We start from the raw sequence: 17,764 nt of genomic DNA on the forward strand, positions 1-17,764 counted from the left end.
AAAAATAGTCAAAGAGATCTGTTTATGTTTTCATAATACAAGTTGAGGTTGAGTAAGTACAGAGGGTAAAGGGTGAGTTATGAAAGGCTTTACTGTATGTAACAATAATGCTGCACTGTGGCCCCCTTGTGGTTAGAAAGTGTACATACCCTACAGGTCTCTAAAATATAGCCATATTCATTTTCATTACAAACTGATTACATTTTAACTTCAGGTTTTTATAAGGGACTGTAGTAGACTTATCTTACATATTAATGGGTTAAAGGCCCCGAAAATGTATATTCTCAACTGATTCTTACTGAGTGATGGAGTCCTACATGAACTCTGCCAATTTAACCCATAAACGTTTGGTTATTTCACATTTGAGGTTGGTGTTTCTTTCTGTGCTCTTCTGGCTGATTTAAAGTGGGCGGGGCTCTGTTGGAAAAACATCTTCTATTTAATGGGTCAAACAGTGGACACGGTGCCTGAAGTTGAAAAACAAGTGCTTTTATTATTGAAATTTGATAACTTAACATTTGACCAAAAAGCTAGATCTGTCCAAAAAGCCTTTTTTTGCCCCGATGAATTACATACAACAGACTTGACTTATTTCTCTAAGATTTATTTATACACAATTAGTGCCTTCTACTAACTTAAGAAGAATAACAATTCAAGCATACTTCACGCTATGGCAAAAAGGAATGGTAACCCAGCCAACATACCGTGTTTTAAAATATCAATGCAAAATGGCGTAAGGCAAATGCAGTCCCGATTGAAGAACTGCAGGTACCGTCCTCTCTCCTCCAACTAGACAGAGGGCAGCTTTGAATGAAGAATAATGCTAAGTAACCCATTAGTTGTACACGTTTTTGTCTTGTTTTGATTCGTCATATTGCAAGACCCCTTTAGAATTTCTCATACAAACACATGGTCAGAATGTACAAATACTGTATATATGGGAGTGAGTACGAAGAAAACGTGATGCTTGGAAGATAAAGATTAATACTTTCATACGACAGTCTTTAGTTGCACTTGGTTTTGCATAAATCTCTTGTCAATGGTTCTTTTAAACCACATCTTGCTATCAACGTTTTTGGACTTTCTGCATTTAGGATTTTGTTCCACAAATCACATCACCCCTCGTCCATATTAACATAAAAAACGTCACTGGTCATCAGAGACGATACAACACAAACTAGAATACTCTCTTCACCTCAGCTCAGCAAAGTGCCATCTTTAAAGAAGGTATAGTCGAGATTGATTGTTGGATATACTTCTCTCTATTGCCGCCTTTGTCCGCATCAACAAAATATCAACCAAGTGGAGTAGGAACTACTCTTCTCTTTTCAACAGGGTCATTCAGGGACATCGTTATAAAAATAAACAGCATTAACAACGCGAGCAGATGAGAATAGTTTGTCATATTTCTCTTCTTTTTTTTTAATTTCCCACAGTCACAAACAAATGTGCCTCAGCAGAAAGTATCCCTGAGGTGGTTTGCCCACAGTTTAAGGATGTTTCAGCTTTTGCTTTTATCTAGTGTAGAAAAAAGTGTAGTAAAAAGAAAAGTTGAAGGATCAGATGGCAGTAGAAACAAAAGTTGGCAAAATGTTGTCACAGGGTTGCTTGAATGTCATTTCAAAGTTTAAAAGGATGTTTGCGGTGGTGATGAGAAGAAGAAGCTCTAGTTGTTGGGGATGCTCTGCAGATATGTGAGGATGTGCTGGATCTTCACCAGGCGTTCTTTGAGGCTGGTCATGGCGAGGACAGACAGCTGGTAGCGTGGGTCGATAGGCAGAACAGCCAGCAGCCACCAGCAGCACGCTGGACCATTAGGAGTTGCCTAGAAGAGAGGAGGAACCGTATTAGACCTTTGCGTGGGAAATTAGTTGCGCACAGCTCCTGCTGCCATACAGAGTTTTGTGCCGCTACATTCTTGCACAAACCAAACCATTTCTGCAGTTACCCCAGGATAACTGGAACAGGATAACTCCAGTATGCGTGTTATACTTCCAGTTACACAATTGGTATTGAAGTGAAGTACTCATTTTGTATTGATTGCGGATTGTGTACATACTCAAACAAGAATGTCGTTTTACATAATACATAATCTGCCAGAGGAATGCATGTCTGTGTCAAAATGACATGGCTGAAAACAGCCCTGAGCCAGTTACAGAATGTGCTAAACTCCTCTAAGAATCTCAAGTTAATGATGTCTACTATGGCTGTGCTACATTTTACACTGGCCATTAGCCTAGGAACTGCTGTACTGTTCCCTGGAACAATACATCTTTCTGAAATTACATTAACACCAAAAACCATGGTCAATGCTTTCCTTTTGTAGCATGTAGACATGATAGAGTTGGAGATTCTTTTCATGACACTCTTCTGATGCAACAGGGCTGGTGGGATTAGGTAGGGAGCCCCCATAAAGCTCTTTAGCCTTTATTGTCAATGGACTCCGCCCCGGGGTTGTCTTAATAGCGCAGCTGTAATCCCTTTCGGCGCTGCAGGCTACGAGCCAGAGCTGAGCACACACAACAACGGAGTTCCGGTATTAGAACGTCTGAGGCAGGTGAATCCATGGTAATGTGGATTTCCCCGAAAGGCAAGCGTGTCAAGAGATTAGACAGAATAATCAGCAGTGTCTTGCTGTGTCAGACGAGGTAATAAAAGCCTTAGAAACCGTGCAGTACTTTGAAGTACATTACTGCTAGAGCACAGCTGCTACCGATTCGGATAATAATATAGTAGATAACAATATAGTAGATAACAATATTTTGTATTGATTGAGGTTCCTTTGATTATCTGCATACCTGGTTATTAAACTTATTTTTGGGGGCTTTTTCCGCCTTTAAATGGAAAGGACAGGTGAGAAAGGGGCGAGAGAGAGGGGGAAGACATGCAGGAAATCGTCACAGGTCGGAGTCGAACCCCGGACCTACATAAAACCGATGGACCACAGGCTCCTCGCTGCCGATGGCCCGCTGATTCGGGCATCGCTGTTTTGTGGTATGGTGTCATAGCGACGACTACAACTACTCTACGACAACGCTGACGGATTATTTCCGGTTCAAAAACCAACCCCAGTGGAGTGGGGAGGGGCAGTTGAAGCATGCGCAGACACTTAAACCGATCAAAGCCCGGTTAAGGTGTATACATGGAGGAATACCCCGGTTACTGAAGGAGCTTTCTACTTCTGTTAACCAGGTTATTAGAACTCAGAGTTTAACCGGGGTAAGGGGTTTACATGGCGTTTGACAAATCGGGGTTTTGCCCAAATATAATAGTTTTTTTTAAACTGCATGTAAACGCACTGACTGATGTGTAGTTAAAGATTATACTCCTTAAGCAAAACTGGACAAAGACAGTGTGCTGAAGGTTTACCTGGATGTCAGCTTCGCGTTCTGGCATTGGTCCAAAGTGCTGCAGGATCTGGTTGTGGAAGTGGATCTTGAGGTTCTGGAACCAGACGCGGGCCTGCTCATACACCGCGTCATGCAGCTCTTGTAGCCTCTCTAGCTCGTCACTGTCCTCCACCTAATGGAATTTTTTCTGTAGATCAGTCACTTTTGGATTTTTTAAACTTAAAAATACATTCCTTAAAGTAATTGGATGAAATGAATGATAAATTAATGTAAAAAGAAATCCCAAAATCAACCCCTGCAGACTTGAAAGGTGGTTTCATATATCTAAAACCCAGATTTTGGATGGAGTATGTTTATAAAAGCACAACATACTAGAGAATATCATTCAAACAATAGTTATTGTGGTTCTTACCCTGGCGTCACCCAGGTGCTCAATGTCAGCAGTACTGTAACCATCCTTCATTCCTCGGGACAGGACCCGGAAGCGTTTTCCTCCGATGGTGTCCACTACTGATCGTCCGTCAGGGAGAAAATGGACACTCCTGATGGTCAGCATGCAGCCAAAATCTACAAACCTGCAAGGATGGACACAATTTAGTTTTTGGTTTATTTGGACAATTGTGTTTTGGCAGCCAAACTTGACCGACACGTTGGCTAGCTAGCCCAGGCTAGCACAGTCTGCCGGGAGTTACAGAGTCGGCAGGGACCGGAAAGTTGATTTCCCGATCCTGACGAGGGACTCATGGCCACATGCCATCACTGTCCAACGTCAACCACATAAACTAATATTTGCAAAATAGACAATTCAGCATACATTTTGTCGAGCTGACTAGAGAGTTTCCACACCTTCTAGAACAACATTAAGAACGTATTATAATTAATTGTTCGTATTTCTCATTACATCATTTTGTAATTCATACCAATCCATGTGCTTGCATGCGTTTGTGCTTGTATGCTTACCCTTTCTGGGGATCATTAATACACATCCCAAACTGCCGCGTGCCTGTGTCCATGCAGCGGCGAATCATGAGGCGGTAACGTGGCTCGAAGACATGCAGGGGACAAGGCACGGTGGGGTAGGCCATGGTACACACAAAGATAGGCACATTCTTCGTCGGACTGCACAGAGGGAGAGAACATTTTAGACCCTTTGAGCCTCTCTGAAACTGCTGCATACAGAAACTTCTGATGATGAGTGTTGGAATCAACCAGGCCAAAGACAGACATTCTTACTTAGAAAGCTCTTGGGTCTCCTCCAGGTGAGTTTTAGTCCTCTCTGCATATTCCTGACTCCAATACTGTTTGATCAGCGTGTCCAAGACAGTTGTCACCATGTGCTTTCTACATGCTAGATACTGGACAGAGCAGGATATGAGTTCATGATTAAAACAGGAAGCAAGAAACATATTTTACTTGGCTTAACTTAATATCGGGATTCAATAAATGCAGCGTGGTCTCTCACCTCTTTCAGGCTCTCTTTACAGAGGGGACACTGGGGCGTATGGTCCAAGCAGCGTTCCAAACAGTTTTTACAGAAGGTGTGTCCACAAGGTGTAGTCACAGGCTCATAGAACAACCTGTATTGATCACAGAGATGCAACATCCACGTGTTCATTTGAAACTTCAGTCATTTAAAAGTGTGCAATGTGTGCATTTGGCCCACTAGTGTGTGACCTTACCTCATGCAGAGAGAGCACTCCAAGTCGTTGGAGTCCAGCAGATCCTCAGGAACCCTTCTGCAGGTTTTAGCTTTGGCAGCCTTTTGTTTGGAACCTTTCGCCACACCTAAAGTCAACCAGAGAGAAGAAAGCTTTTCACTATTTATTTTCACTGACAAATATGGTGCTAAGAAGTCATTATATATACGTTTTTGGGATATACAATCTGCTTATTATCCATTTGAATTGAGTGTCTACCCCACCCATCATATTATTCCTTGCAAAAGTGTCAAAGTGTCCAATTAAGCTTAATTTTACACACCATTAAGAATATAGTATTTTTTTTATGTGAACATAATCAAAAGAGATTTTCCTGAATTTTTCATTAAGATACAATACATTTGGAAGAACATCGGATTGGCCACTAACCTTGTTTTTTAAGCTTGCTACCGCCATTGTCCACAACACAGTGTTCTGTGTCTGACACCGACAACTTCCTCTTCAGCATGCTGGCCTTGTCCTCGTCGCCCAGCTGGGGAGCAGAGCAAACTCTCTTGAGCCCTTCCTCAACACAACTAGAGCCATGCATCCGTAGCGAATGAGCTCGGCTGAGACCAGGCCGCTCCAGGCTTTCCCAGCGTTTCTAAATAATTAAAGAAGACCAATGGTGAGAAGATTATGATAGTCGCTTATAAACAAGTGTCAACAAAAGCATTGAAGCAACTCATTGATAAACAACGTGTATCATCGTTCAGTCGGCTAGTACCTCCTGGTTGTCCAGATGGTGGTGGGCCGAGGCGGTGCGGACCTGGTGTTGGTGCGGTCTTTGGACGGGGCTGTGTGGTCCAGCTTGGGCATCGGCCACGAGGCTTTTACTGCCCAAGTGAGGCGACGTGTTCAGTGTCGTTTCCCTCAGGCCGACCTTGACATTCTCATCAGTGGGGGAGAGCAGGCCACAGAGGATCTGTAAACAGCACTCAGTTGGTCAGCCTGTACATAGGATTTCAGAAGTCTTCACATTTGAGAGGGAGACATTATGTTTAAAGAGTGATTTTGTCAGGTTTATTAGAAAAATTAAGTACTTTGAAATTGACATGTTTTTAAGTTTTTTTCAAGGCTCGAAACAGTGCGCGGTGAGCAAAATATAGACGCTATGAACTATGCTGTGTTCAATTTGCCATCGAATGTCGGAATTTATGGGTGCCCAGTCGGAAACTGTGTATATGTCTGTGGTCGGAAATGTCAACTCTGAAAGATATTTGCTCTATGAAAGACATTGACACAGAGAAAAACTAAGGACATTTACTCTATAATTTTATTTTAGTTAGTTTTGCAAACAGACAATACAGTTTTAGTTAGTTATCGCTTTTATGTAATACCTCATTTTTATTTTTATTTCAGTTAACGACAATGTTTTTTTCCCCACCTAGTTTTCGTTATTTCGTTCACTTTGGTTAACGATTACAACCTTGGTATGTACACATGTGTAACCATTTGCTCTTCATCGTTTGGATGCCTCGTCCTATCTCTGTGAGGGCAACTAGGCATGGGCTGGTTACCGGTTTCAAGGCATACCGCGGTTTGAAAAAGACACTGGTTTCAAAACCACTAGAATTTGCTGTTTTTATGAGTCTTCAAGGACAGAAAGTGCAGTTTAGAAATCACTCTCCCTGTCAATGCAAAGTGTGTTTCAAAATAAAAATACATTATGTTCAATGGAAAAAAAGTTGTTTTTTACCCAGACATTTCAAAAAGAATACATTTATAGCTGTCATTTCGTAATACTGTGATATTTTTGCTAAAGTTATCATACCGTCAGAATCTCATACCGGCCCATGCCTAAGGGCAACAAGGATGGAGTCATTTTCAATTGCATTAATATTGAATATCTTATTAAAAACACAGAAATACAAGGGTACGGTCATCAGGATTCCTTTAAAAACACAGCATATCTGCCTTGTTTCTGGTTTAACGGTTTATTTAGTCATAAAGCTTAAGTGGAATGTTAAAATCCATGCCATGAAAATAGGTTCCATTAAAAAAGGTATAGTGGAGGATTTTCTTTTTCCGGGTGGATCATCAAGACTATTGGTCCTCCTGGTTCTCAATCATTCTGGTGATATGTTTACGTAAGGCCGTTGTACGTGCACGTCCCTAGCTTTCAAGTGTATATGTGTGGTGAGCTTGAGCTACGGTTTCAGCCATTCATTGAAGCATTGAAGCTTTTGGGAGAATATTTCACACGCTGGCGTGCGCTAAAAGCACAGGTTGGGCTTCCCTCTGATGCCTCAGTCGTGAAGTTTGGCATGCTATTTGGAGAAATCCATTTAAAATCACTGCTAGTAAAAGTTGATGTAAGCTATGATTAGCGATGCTAGCCCTGGCACAGGTCACGCACCGCACACACACGGTAAACATCTAAATTTGTGAAAAAGTGCAAATCTTCTTTTGGAAAGTAGGCTTGTATGAGCCATGCCGACAGTAACTTGTAAACAGTGCACTCTCGTGGACACGTTTAATAGGCGTTCCCTCTCGGGAGCAGGCACAGTGTTGCGCATGTGCATTTTTTCAAAAAGTACAGAGGGCGGTTCTTTTCTAAAAATTCGGGAAAATCCTCCACAATACCTTTAAGTCAATGTAATATAATAGAAATTTTGCTAGCTATGAAAAATAGAACAAATGGCTTTGTGCAATAAAAATCATAATGGTTGAGCTTTACGTTTCTGGCTATCCAATCAAAAAATTGGGACACTCATGTGCCTAGGTTCCTTGAAGCAATGATACAGGTTTGACTTAAACCTTTGGCTTACAGTGAGGCCAGCTCCTCCAGCCTACTTGCATTGACACTATGTGACTTCAACTCTACTGACTGACTTTAGAATGATAAAACCTTTTTTCTCTTTAATTCTCTCACCTTTTCCACTTGTCTTTTAGCACAGGGGAAGTCCTCGTCTACAGCCAGACAGTGGAGGAAGACTTGGAGGGACTCGTCCACTTGGCCCATCTCATGTAGCACCATAGCCTTCCTAAACAAAGCCTGAAAAGAACAAAAAAGGGGAGTTATACTACCGTACCAGCATTTATGTTCACGTGTATTCACTCTGTTAACTGCTGTGTACATAAACACCAGTCCATCTTTAAACCTCTATCAACTAGGGGTGCACTATTCAGAAAATGTCACAATTCCATATTGATTTTTAGGCTCAAGATTCGATTCAAAATCAATTTGATTCAAAAACAATTCTCGATTCAAAGTATGTAAATGTAGTTACTTTTGTCATATGATTGCAGTAGACATACAATTAAAAAAAAGAAAATCGATTTTTGAATCGGTAGAGCTTGAATCGAGATTTGAATGTGAATCGATTTTTTTGCACACAACGACTATCAACTTTGCTCTTGCTGGTAAGTGTTTATGCTTTCATGTAATTTAAGAACACCAGATTTTTATTAAATGCAATACATTCATGCTGTTAAATAAATCAATACGAAATATGCACGTTATTTTGCATGATATACTCAATAATAGCTTGACCTTAATCACAGCATTCTCAGTCGTGGTCTAGAAAAACTCTAGTCAGGACACTCTTTTGTAACTTATTTACGCGAAATAGAAGGCCTTTTATACAATACAAAAAATAGCACGAAGTCGTAAAAATATGCCTTGTAAACAAACAAACAAACAAACAAACAGGGTCCCTACTAAAAAAATATTCTTGGGCTATGATTCAGGAAATTCAGCCGCCAAGACACACATCAAAAATGTACTTTTAAAACAGTTATTCTAGAACAAAGCTAATGAATGAATAAACATGATTCTGTGTATCTGACGTCTGTAAACAGGTACTAAACTTGTAACTATAATACAATGACACGACAAATGAAGTGCTCCCTGTCTGTGGCTTTGTTGGTGTCGATCTTAAAATACACCTTTTCTTAGTAATGACCGGCTAGCCAATATATCAGAAGAGACTGACGTGCAGAATGAACACATGCCAGACTCTTGTAAGGAAAGGCAGGTGTGTACATGTGTACACAACCTGGTAATGTCACAATCCTTACAGCACCAGCAAAATACATTAAATTTGGTACCATATCTGACTCTCTGATCTGATTATCCTCTCGTCATACCGATAGAGACCATATGCTTAATAGAAGAGATTTTCAATATGAAATAACGTTTCTGTAGCATGGGATAACAAATGACTACAGTATCAGTAAGTAACCTACTTCAGCAGAACAGCTGAACCAGGGACTAAGTTCTGTGTCCTTTAAAGCCGGACGGTACTGTTTCAGAGCCATGTAAGCCTCCGCCCGAGACAGTCGTGCCAACGCGGTCGTCTCTGGATCTAAGACATGAGGAAGAGGGGGGAGAAAAATCTTGTATTAGCTATAAGAAAAGGTTTTTATTTCAATATGTATCTTTAAATATTGGAAAGCACAGCATTTTAGTTTAAACACAAGTAACACCATACAAAATTATACTGACTACATAAAATTACCTTTAATTTAATGAGCAAACCTACTAGGGCTGCTCCCTCTTAGTCAATTAGTCGACTAATCGGTCATTTTGGTCTTAGTCAACTTAGATTTCTTTAGTCGATTAGTCATCTCTGGTAAACACAAGAATTAAAGTGGTGCTTTTGCATGACTCTTTGCGGAGAAACTCAGATTTACAGATCTGTCGATTAATCAACTAATCGATTAGTCGATACAATTGAATGAGTTTTAGTCGACTAAGAATTTCTTCAATCGAGCACAGCCCTAAAACCTACAACCGCCTCTACTTGCATGGGTAGATAGTGTTTACCTCAGCACGTTTTAAACCTCTGTCAGTACTGTAAGTCATACATTGCATAACCATGTGATAAACACGAATTATATATTAACTGTGTCAGTGAATTCTCAGCAAACAAGGCAAAAGACAAATAATTCGCGAGGACATAAAGAGAAGATTGCATTTTATATTTCTGTTTCCTAGTAGTATTAAAGGGGACGCAAGAGCTACAAACATTGGCATGTACTCAAAATCAATAGCAAGCAATATTAACAAGCCTAAACCAACTCTAAACACTTTCAAAAATGGCTAAATTACTTGTAATAATAATTAAGTATAAACATGTACATGACCTTTTATACCTGTGGATGGGGATCGTGTTAAAATCAGCTATTACTAACAAATTAATTATATTAGTGGATTAAGTTTACCTGCAATCCATCAATAAGACTATTTTCTTCAAGGACTAAAGTTGAAATTTTTCTGCACATGGCAGCTACCATTCCAAGTCATTAATGACTTCTCATTGAGACAAATAGGAACACCAATTACCCTTATTTGACATCAAGTATTACTGCTTTTTTCTTTAACATTTTTGGCATTTGAAGTATGTGGGGAGAGAAGATTTTGTCGTTTCCTGTCACAAAAGGGGGAATAAATAAAAATATAAATAAAAATATTCTATCGATATCGTGATACAAGACTAGATATTGTCTTAGATTTTGGATATCGTAATATCGTGATATGACATAAGTGGTGTCTTACTGGTTTTAAAGGCTGCATTACAAAAGTGATGGACTTTTCTGAACTTACCAGACTGTTCTAGTTGTTCTATTATTTGCCTTTTCCCCACTTATTATGTCCACATTACTGATGATTACTAAAGTGTGAAGATATTTTGTTAAAGCACCAATTGTCAACCCTAGAATATCACGGCAATATCAATATTGAGGTATTTGATATCGTGATATCTGATTTTCTCCCTATCGCCCAGCCCTATGTCCATTATCCATTATTTACAGTCTATATTCACAGCCATTCCAGTAAGCAGGGCCTGCATGGTAGTTCATACCAGGGCCCACCTAAATCAAACATGGGCACCTGCCCTGCAATGACTGCTGTAAAAGAGGACTAGTCCTTCAGATCCCGGTGAAAGGAAGGTCGTGATACTTACAACACTGCAACCTCTTTTAATGCAGGAACTGCTCAGTGAACTTGCAGCCCATTTCCAAATTCAGGTTACCTCAACTGGAACATCTGGGCGTTTAGTGCCTTGCTCAATGGCACTTTAGCTCATTGTCGTTACTGGTGAAAGTGACATATCTCACTGACTTCACCTATACAAGCTTTTACTGGGATTTGCACACAATCATCTGTCACAGAAATAGCCTAGAGTCTCTCCTTGCATAACGTTAGGAACTGTTACAAAAGCAAACTCACTGCCTGGCTGAGTGTCTATCTGGACCACCAACCCTGACTCATAACTTTATCCACAAATGGCGCATTCATCCTCTTATGGAATGTATATTAAACTGTATGTCGTAACAGACATAACAGTTACAAAATACAGAAGCCCTCCCTTTGATAAATTACAAAACCTGCTCCACGTAACTGCCTTATGCAACTTGCACCGAGCGCGCATGCTCAGCTGGTGAACTTTCGTAAGCAGGACTTACCCTACCAGCTTACACGACAGAAACTGGGAGGAGACTGTAACCAGTACCACGCATGGAGTAGCTAGGTTTTCAAAATGTTGGTCAGTAAAACTCTACTTAGCCCGTTGGTGTCCACATCTACAAAGAATATCATGATACCGTGTTCATATTCAAGTAACGTTGTATAATAATTACATAGAAAACGTCCCAGTGACACGTTCCTACCATCCTCACTGAGAGTGCGCAGCAGACACACACCACCAGAGAACCTCCCTCTTACACCTTAAAACATGCACATAGGGTTATTTTAACACTTACCACATTGAATAACATCGGTTGCTAGCGACACAGCTTCTTGGTAGCACCTTCTTCTACATAGCTCATCCACTTCACATATCTTTTTAGACTTTTTCAGCTCGTCGGGGAACCATTTTTCTAAAAGTCCGCACAGCATTATGTTCGCTTTCTCCTCACCGCTAACGGGTGCATTGCACAGCCTACATTTGGAGAGCAGCCGTCGTCGTAAACATCTTTTACAATACGAATGACCACAGGCTATGGTCACAGGCTCACCTAAAAAGCTATGACAGTTAGGACAGTCAAACACATCATCGTCCACACAGCTATCCCCTGCCTCGCGACCCCGGCCCGAAAGTGAGTCTTGTACAGCCGCTTTTCTCTTAAAGTTGCGGAGGATACAGTCCACGAAGGTGCTTAATTGTTCTGGTCGCACAGGGCCATACTGCAAAGCCACTGAAAACAAATCAATGGCTTCTTTTAAGCAGTTTTCCGATGCTAAGGCATTGCCTTTTTGTAGTAAAAGTTGATGGTGGTCCTGCCCTTCCGAGACGTTGTCCGAGTCAGTGCCAATGAAGAAGGCGCTTCTCTCCTCCGGTGCGTCCTCCACTTGCGGTTGGAGCGACATTGTAGCGTCAAAAAAAAAGAAATGTAATGTAGTTTTTCTTCTGTTGACGTGTAGCCTATATTCATTTCTTTAGCTGCCGCGGTCCTTCACAGTGTAGTGGACCGACAGTCACCCGGTTGTTACATAAAAAAAATATCGTCACGTGAATAGCAAAGTCGTGCCCTGATTGGTCAGGACGTCTCGGTTACAAAACCTGTATTCGAAAGTTTCATAACTACGTTTACAGGACGTTATTGATCATAGGCTATATAAAATATTACAAAACATTGTGCATAGTAGATCAAATATCAGATGATCAAATTGAAAAATCATTATCAATCATTATAACACCTTGTAATTATACCTTAAACAAAAAATAAGAAAACTAACAAAAATGCATGCATTCAACTGCAAAAGGTACGAGGGAGATGTAAACTTAAACACATTATACAACTTAAATATATTTATTACAAAGCATTTACCAATTATTTGAGCGGTCTTAATTGCTTTCTTGTTCGTTGACGTCACTATATTAGAGTCAATGAGATAGGATATTGTAGTTCAGAACATGCGGACATTTGGTGCATGGGCTCTGAAGTTCTCTGGCCTTATGTGATATTTGCTAACAAGACATATACGTTTAATAGCATTGACAGTAGAATGGGAGCCTGTATGACAATTCAGAAACAAGACCATTTTTTCTAAATTATATATTTATCAGAGAGAGTTTAACACGACCTATAAAATAATTAAAGAGTATTTGAAGTATTTTAGAATTTTATGATTTCTTGTAGAAGTTGAACACTTTGAACTGGGGACATGATCAAATCGCTGCATGTTACTTGTTTTATATGTTACATGTTCTGCTGCTTTACTGTAATGTTTTGGTGAGCCAAAGATAATAAAGTATTATTCTATTGTATATATCAGTCCAACTCTTCATTGAAATGTGTGACTATATACAAAATGTAAAGGACAAATATTACAGATCTTCAACTTCAGCATTTATTTTCTGCCTCTTAGCAGGTCACCTAATCCTTCTTTTCCAAAGAGGATTTCTGCTGTGACATGTTTGTGTAGGCCTACTGTCTGTCACCTCCCATCATCACCTGCCAATTTTCACAAATAGAAAATTACCTTACAAGAATATGATGGTGACCATACACAGTCCTATATACCTATCTTTATTTATCTGTAGTTTATTGTTGTTTTACTGTTTGTTTATTTTTGTAAAAATATTTAGCTAAAAGTTTATTGTTATTCTTATACTGTATTTTTTCTATTTTTTTTTTTTTCTATTTAAAGAGTGTTTTGTAAGATGCTAAAATCTGCTGCTGGAAATCTAATTTCCTTGCGGGAGTCATCCCAAAGGGATTAATAAAGAGAAGTCTAAGTCTAAGTGTCCTGATGCTGTTGCAGACCTTTTAAATGATCCACCACCAGGTCCCTTTATAAAAAACATTACTTATTCAATCTGAATTTGACTTTAATAAACAGTCCTTCAACAAACAAACAGATTTCGTTTTTATATGTGAAAGGCACTAGTGCTATAACCAGAGCTGTAACAAAGTACTTCATTACTCTACTTAAGTAGCCTACTAAAAAGCTGTATCTACTGGAATATTATTTTTTTCTCCTACTTCCACTTTTACGTGAGTACATATTTTCGATAAGTTTAATACTTTTACTCCGATACATTTTTTATGTGCTGCATCATTACTCGTTACTGTTGTGAATTCCTCACGCTACAGAGACTGTGTAGGTTACGTGCGTAGTTACGGCTACGTAAGTTACGGCTACGAGATCGCGTCATGTTTCTTTTCATTACGGTCGCCCGTTCAGAAGACAGAGACGATGTATGTTTGTACTCTTTCTATTTAGCTATTGTTGCAGCAGATTAATCTATTCCTGAGTTGTTTTTTAGTCTGTAATGAGTATTGAATGTTAACCGTCTGACCCTGTGATGTGAAGCTGCTAGTTTATCTGTATTTTGCTAGCTTGCTAACTTTCCACTACATCACACATTTTATTTCAGTATTTGTTAATAAGTGATTAATAACCCACTGTTATTTCAGATTATAGTAGTTATAACAGCTGTGACATTAATGTACCTTTTGGGGTTTATTTCAGATACTTCCTTCATATCCAGCAATGTACAGCTTGTGACTGCCTGTAATGCACCATCTTAATACCAAGTAAAAAGTTGAACTCCAACAATATGATATTCAAAATTTGACTGCTTTCTTTAATAACTACATAACACAATACTTGTACTTTTAGTACTTGAGTAGTACATTTTAAAATAAACTACTTGCAATACTTAAATACAAAAAATGTTGAATACTTTAGTACTTCCACTTAAGTGTGGTGCTTAAAGAGCACTTCTACTCAAGTCACTTTTTTGATAGAGCACTTGTACTTTTATTCAAGTATGGGTCTCTAGTACATTATACACCTCTGGCTATAACTTAAAGGTGCTCTAAGTGATGTCACACGTTTTTTTAGGCTACAACATTTTTTGTTAGCACGTCAGCTACTTCCACAATGCGTATTCATGACTCAACCAGCTCCTTCTTGTCGGTTATTGGCCGGAACACTGTTTGTTATGTTTTGTGGTGCAGGTTGGCGCGGTTTGTTTTTGTTGACGTTTGTGGAGCCTGGGCTGTCAGAGACCGTGCTTTTTACAGTGTGTTCAGGGGACAGGCAGCTAGCGGATAGTGAGGAGATGTTTGCTGTATGTGACAAATAATGTTGTAGCCTAAAAAACGCATCACATCACTTAGAGCACCTTTAACACAGGGTAGCCTCCTGTCCTCTTGTAACTGATTAGAAGTCATCTGTGGTCGTAAGGAAATATATGGTGTGTGTCACATGGTGTGTGTAGAATTTTGGGATAAATGGAAATGAATCTGCCAATGAAAAGAGTATTTCTTAACTGCAACAAAATCAACACAGCACTGTTACACTCTAGTGAGATAAACAGCGACAGCAGAAAAGCTAATAAAATGCCAAAATAACAGAAACCCCAAAAATAAGCATCAAAACTTCTTCTGCAACACTACAGTGATAAGACATGTCAAATGTCTTTTAGTCCTCATGAATTCTTCATTGCTTTGCTGTGAATGTTGACCTTACGAAACCAGGCATACTAGCTATACACTCTTGTCTTGTGACGTCACACTGAAAAAAACTACCAGTGTTTCTACCACTGTTGATGCTCATCCATCTATTTAATAATGTAGTGCTAAAATGGTTGTAAAGGCTTTGCATAATATAGTTGGGATTGTATAAATCCAACAGGGCATGAATCTGATGCAGCTTTGTATGTGGAGGGACCCTTCCCTCTAGTGGTCAAAGTGGTCCATATTCCAATAAGACACGGACAGGCAGTTGTATTACCTTTATCTATCTATCTGCAGAAAGTACAGAAAAACTATTGGCCATACACAAATTATCAAATAAATTTTCACTAGTGTTAACATTGTGACATATGGCATTTGTGCTGTGTTTATGTGGTGTCAAAATTACTTCCCAACTGGGAAAATTCACACTGCATGAACATTGTGAGATAGGGCAGGCCTTGGCGAAGGACTGTGCTCGGCATAAAACATTTATAAAAAAGGTAGACACAACAAAATATAGACTAATTTTCTAATCTATCAGATCTCGTTTTAAATGTTTTTTTTTTGTTTGATGCATTTTTGTGTCTTTAGGGATAGTTGAACATTATTTTAGATTATAAAAGGCACATAGTGTGCTTAGTGACAACAACTCTATGATTTTAATAGATTTTTAAATTTAAAAGCTTAGGTTTAAGGGGAAATTTTAATCATACAAAAGTTCCTATCTTCAGTGATTGTGTGTCACCTGTAAAATGCAAATAAAAAAACTTAATATGGAGAAGCAAGCTAATATATATTTTGAAAGACGTGTTTTGGTGGCTTAGCACATTATTTCAATTCTACGTTTAAGGAGTGTGGAGCCTGTGTTGTGGGTGAGCATGCAAAACATTTTCCAAACGATCACGAGAGGGCAGTGTTGAACAATAAAACTTGTTAAGTTGTGACTTCAAATTACATCAGTGCCCCCTTGTGTTTGGCATGACACATTTCAACAAGGCATCAGCTGGCTGGATATTGCCACACACTATCCTTCAAATATTTGCTTATTGAACCTATGAGCAAATGCCACAGAGGTTAGGTAAGAAAAGATGTGACGGATAATAAGTAAACATCTTAAATTCCATGTTGAGAAGGATGTACACGTTGTAGGCTACATCCTCGTCTTGTTTCTGCAATTATCACTGCGATGCCACTTTCTCTTTCACTTTTGTTTGTACAAACATACACACAGCCATATCAGGACTGTGACGCCACATCTGTGGGATTTGAATTTGACTGCACCACATGTGGTACACAGTGATTAGGTCATTAAAACGTGTGTGTGTGTGTGTGTGTGTGTGTGTGTGTGTGTGTGTGTGTGTGTGTGTGTGTGTGTGTGTGTGTGTGTTGGAGGTTACTTATAGCCTTTGGAATTTCTGGAATATGGAGATATTATGTGGAATGATATGAGGTCAGCTGTAGGTGTGTGTTGCTCTTTTCCATGTTGACTCTTAAAACATGGCATTATCAATGTAACATACCAATTCTGTTGCCACAATAATACAAAGGAATCCATCAGAGCATTACACATGACCAGGTATGTCCCAGAGTTCCTGTCAGATATTTGGCCTGCCTGATTTCTTGTGACCAAACACGACTACTCACTGCTCGTGTTAGTGCGTACGCCACGGGAAACTTATCACGATCCTGGGTTTTGATAAGTTTCCTGTTTTATTTGCTCGATTGCACGATATGATGTGATAAATAATTTACAATCTGTAATAAGCTGGATAGCCCGCGTGGTGTCAACTGTTTTGTGCATATGCCAGGCAAAAACACAATGAAGACTAATGAGCATGTGCAAGTAGATGCAGAAAAATGGGATTGTTAGCACAATTTCATTAGTTTATTGCCCTTTAGCCTCGCAGTTTGTTGAGGCCTGCTGTCATCTTTCAGTCTTACTGCGCCCTTTCCCTCATTTATTTAAAAAATCCAGACTAGTGGTGCTGATAATCTCTGGTCCAGGAGGAAAAAAAGAATGGAAGCCCCCAATTATAAAAAATATTATAAAAGAAGAATAAAAAAATCACACCTGGTATGGATCCAGAAATCAGATTGTTCTGTTGCAAACTGAGTACAGCATTAAAAAAGATAAACTGGAAGAAGAAACACACACACACGTTTGTATTCATTTATCAATGTGGGAAACCTTCTGTGTCTGATTCTCAAACAACAGTGCAGGAATGCAGCCCTTGTGCTGACTCTTGGTCAGTCTTATCTGGCCCTGCATACTCTCCCAGAGGTGTTTGGGTTCCCAGC

At 39.5% G+C, this 17,764-nt stretch overlaps 1 protein-coding gene across 1 annotated transcript; it reads right to left on the reverse strand.

Annotated features, from left to right (window-relative positions):
* Positions 1-473: 473 nt before the first annotated feature.
* On the reverse strand, positions 474-12,512 carry lonrf1 (LON peptidase N-terminal domain and ring finger 1). The gene is made up of 12 exons (XM_028596666.1): positions 11,759-12,512; positions 9,239-9,357; positions 7,923-8,045; positions 5,775-5,972; positions 5,438-5,651; positions 5,030-5,135; positions 4,813-4,927; positions 4,584-4,705; positions 4,311-4,469; positions 3,763-3,925; positions 3,370-3,522; positions 474-1,825 (listed from the first exon to the last, which is right to left on the reverse strand). The coding sequence occupies exons 1-12, from the start codon at positions 12,363-12,365 to the stop codon at positions 1,667-1,669; spliced, it is 2,238 nt and encodes a 745-aa protein (XP_028452467.1). The 5' UTR covers positions 12,366-12,512; the 3' UTR covers positions 474-1,666.
* Between the last annotated feature and the right edge of the window lie 5,252 nt (positions 12,513-17,764).

The sequence above is a fragment of the Perca flavescens genome, chromosome 2 (genome assembly GCF_004354835.1).
Source record: "Perca flavescens isolate YP-PL-M2 chromosome 2, PFLA_1.0, whole genome shotgun sequence".
NCBI lineage: Eukaryota > Metazoa > Chordata > Actinopteri > Perciformes > Percidae > Perca > Perca flavescens.

Bases quoted from the DNA above. Each gene is read 5' to 3' on its own strand.
- lonrf1 (XM_028596666.1), bottom strand. From the start codon at position 12,365: ATGTCGCTCCAACCGCAAGTGGAGGACGCACCGGAGGAGAGAAGCGCC. The intron at 3,926-4,310 runs GTAAGCATACAA...CCATCCTTGCAG, and splicing joins ATTAATGATCCCCAGAAAGG to GTTTGTAGATTTTGGCTGCA. The intron at 3,523-3,762 runs GTAAGAACCACA...AAATTCCATTAG, and splicing joins AGCACCTGGGTGACGCCAGG to GTGGAGGACAGTGACGAGCT.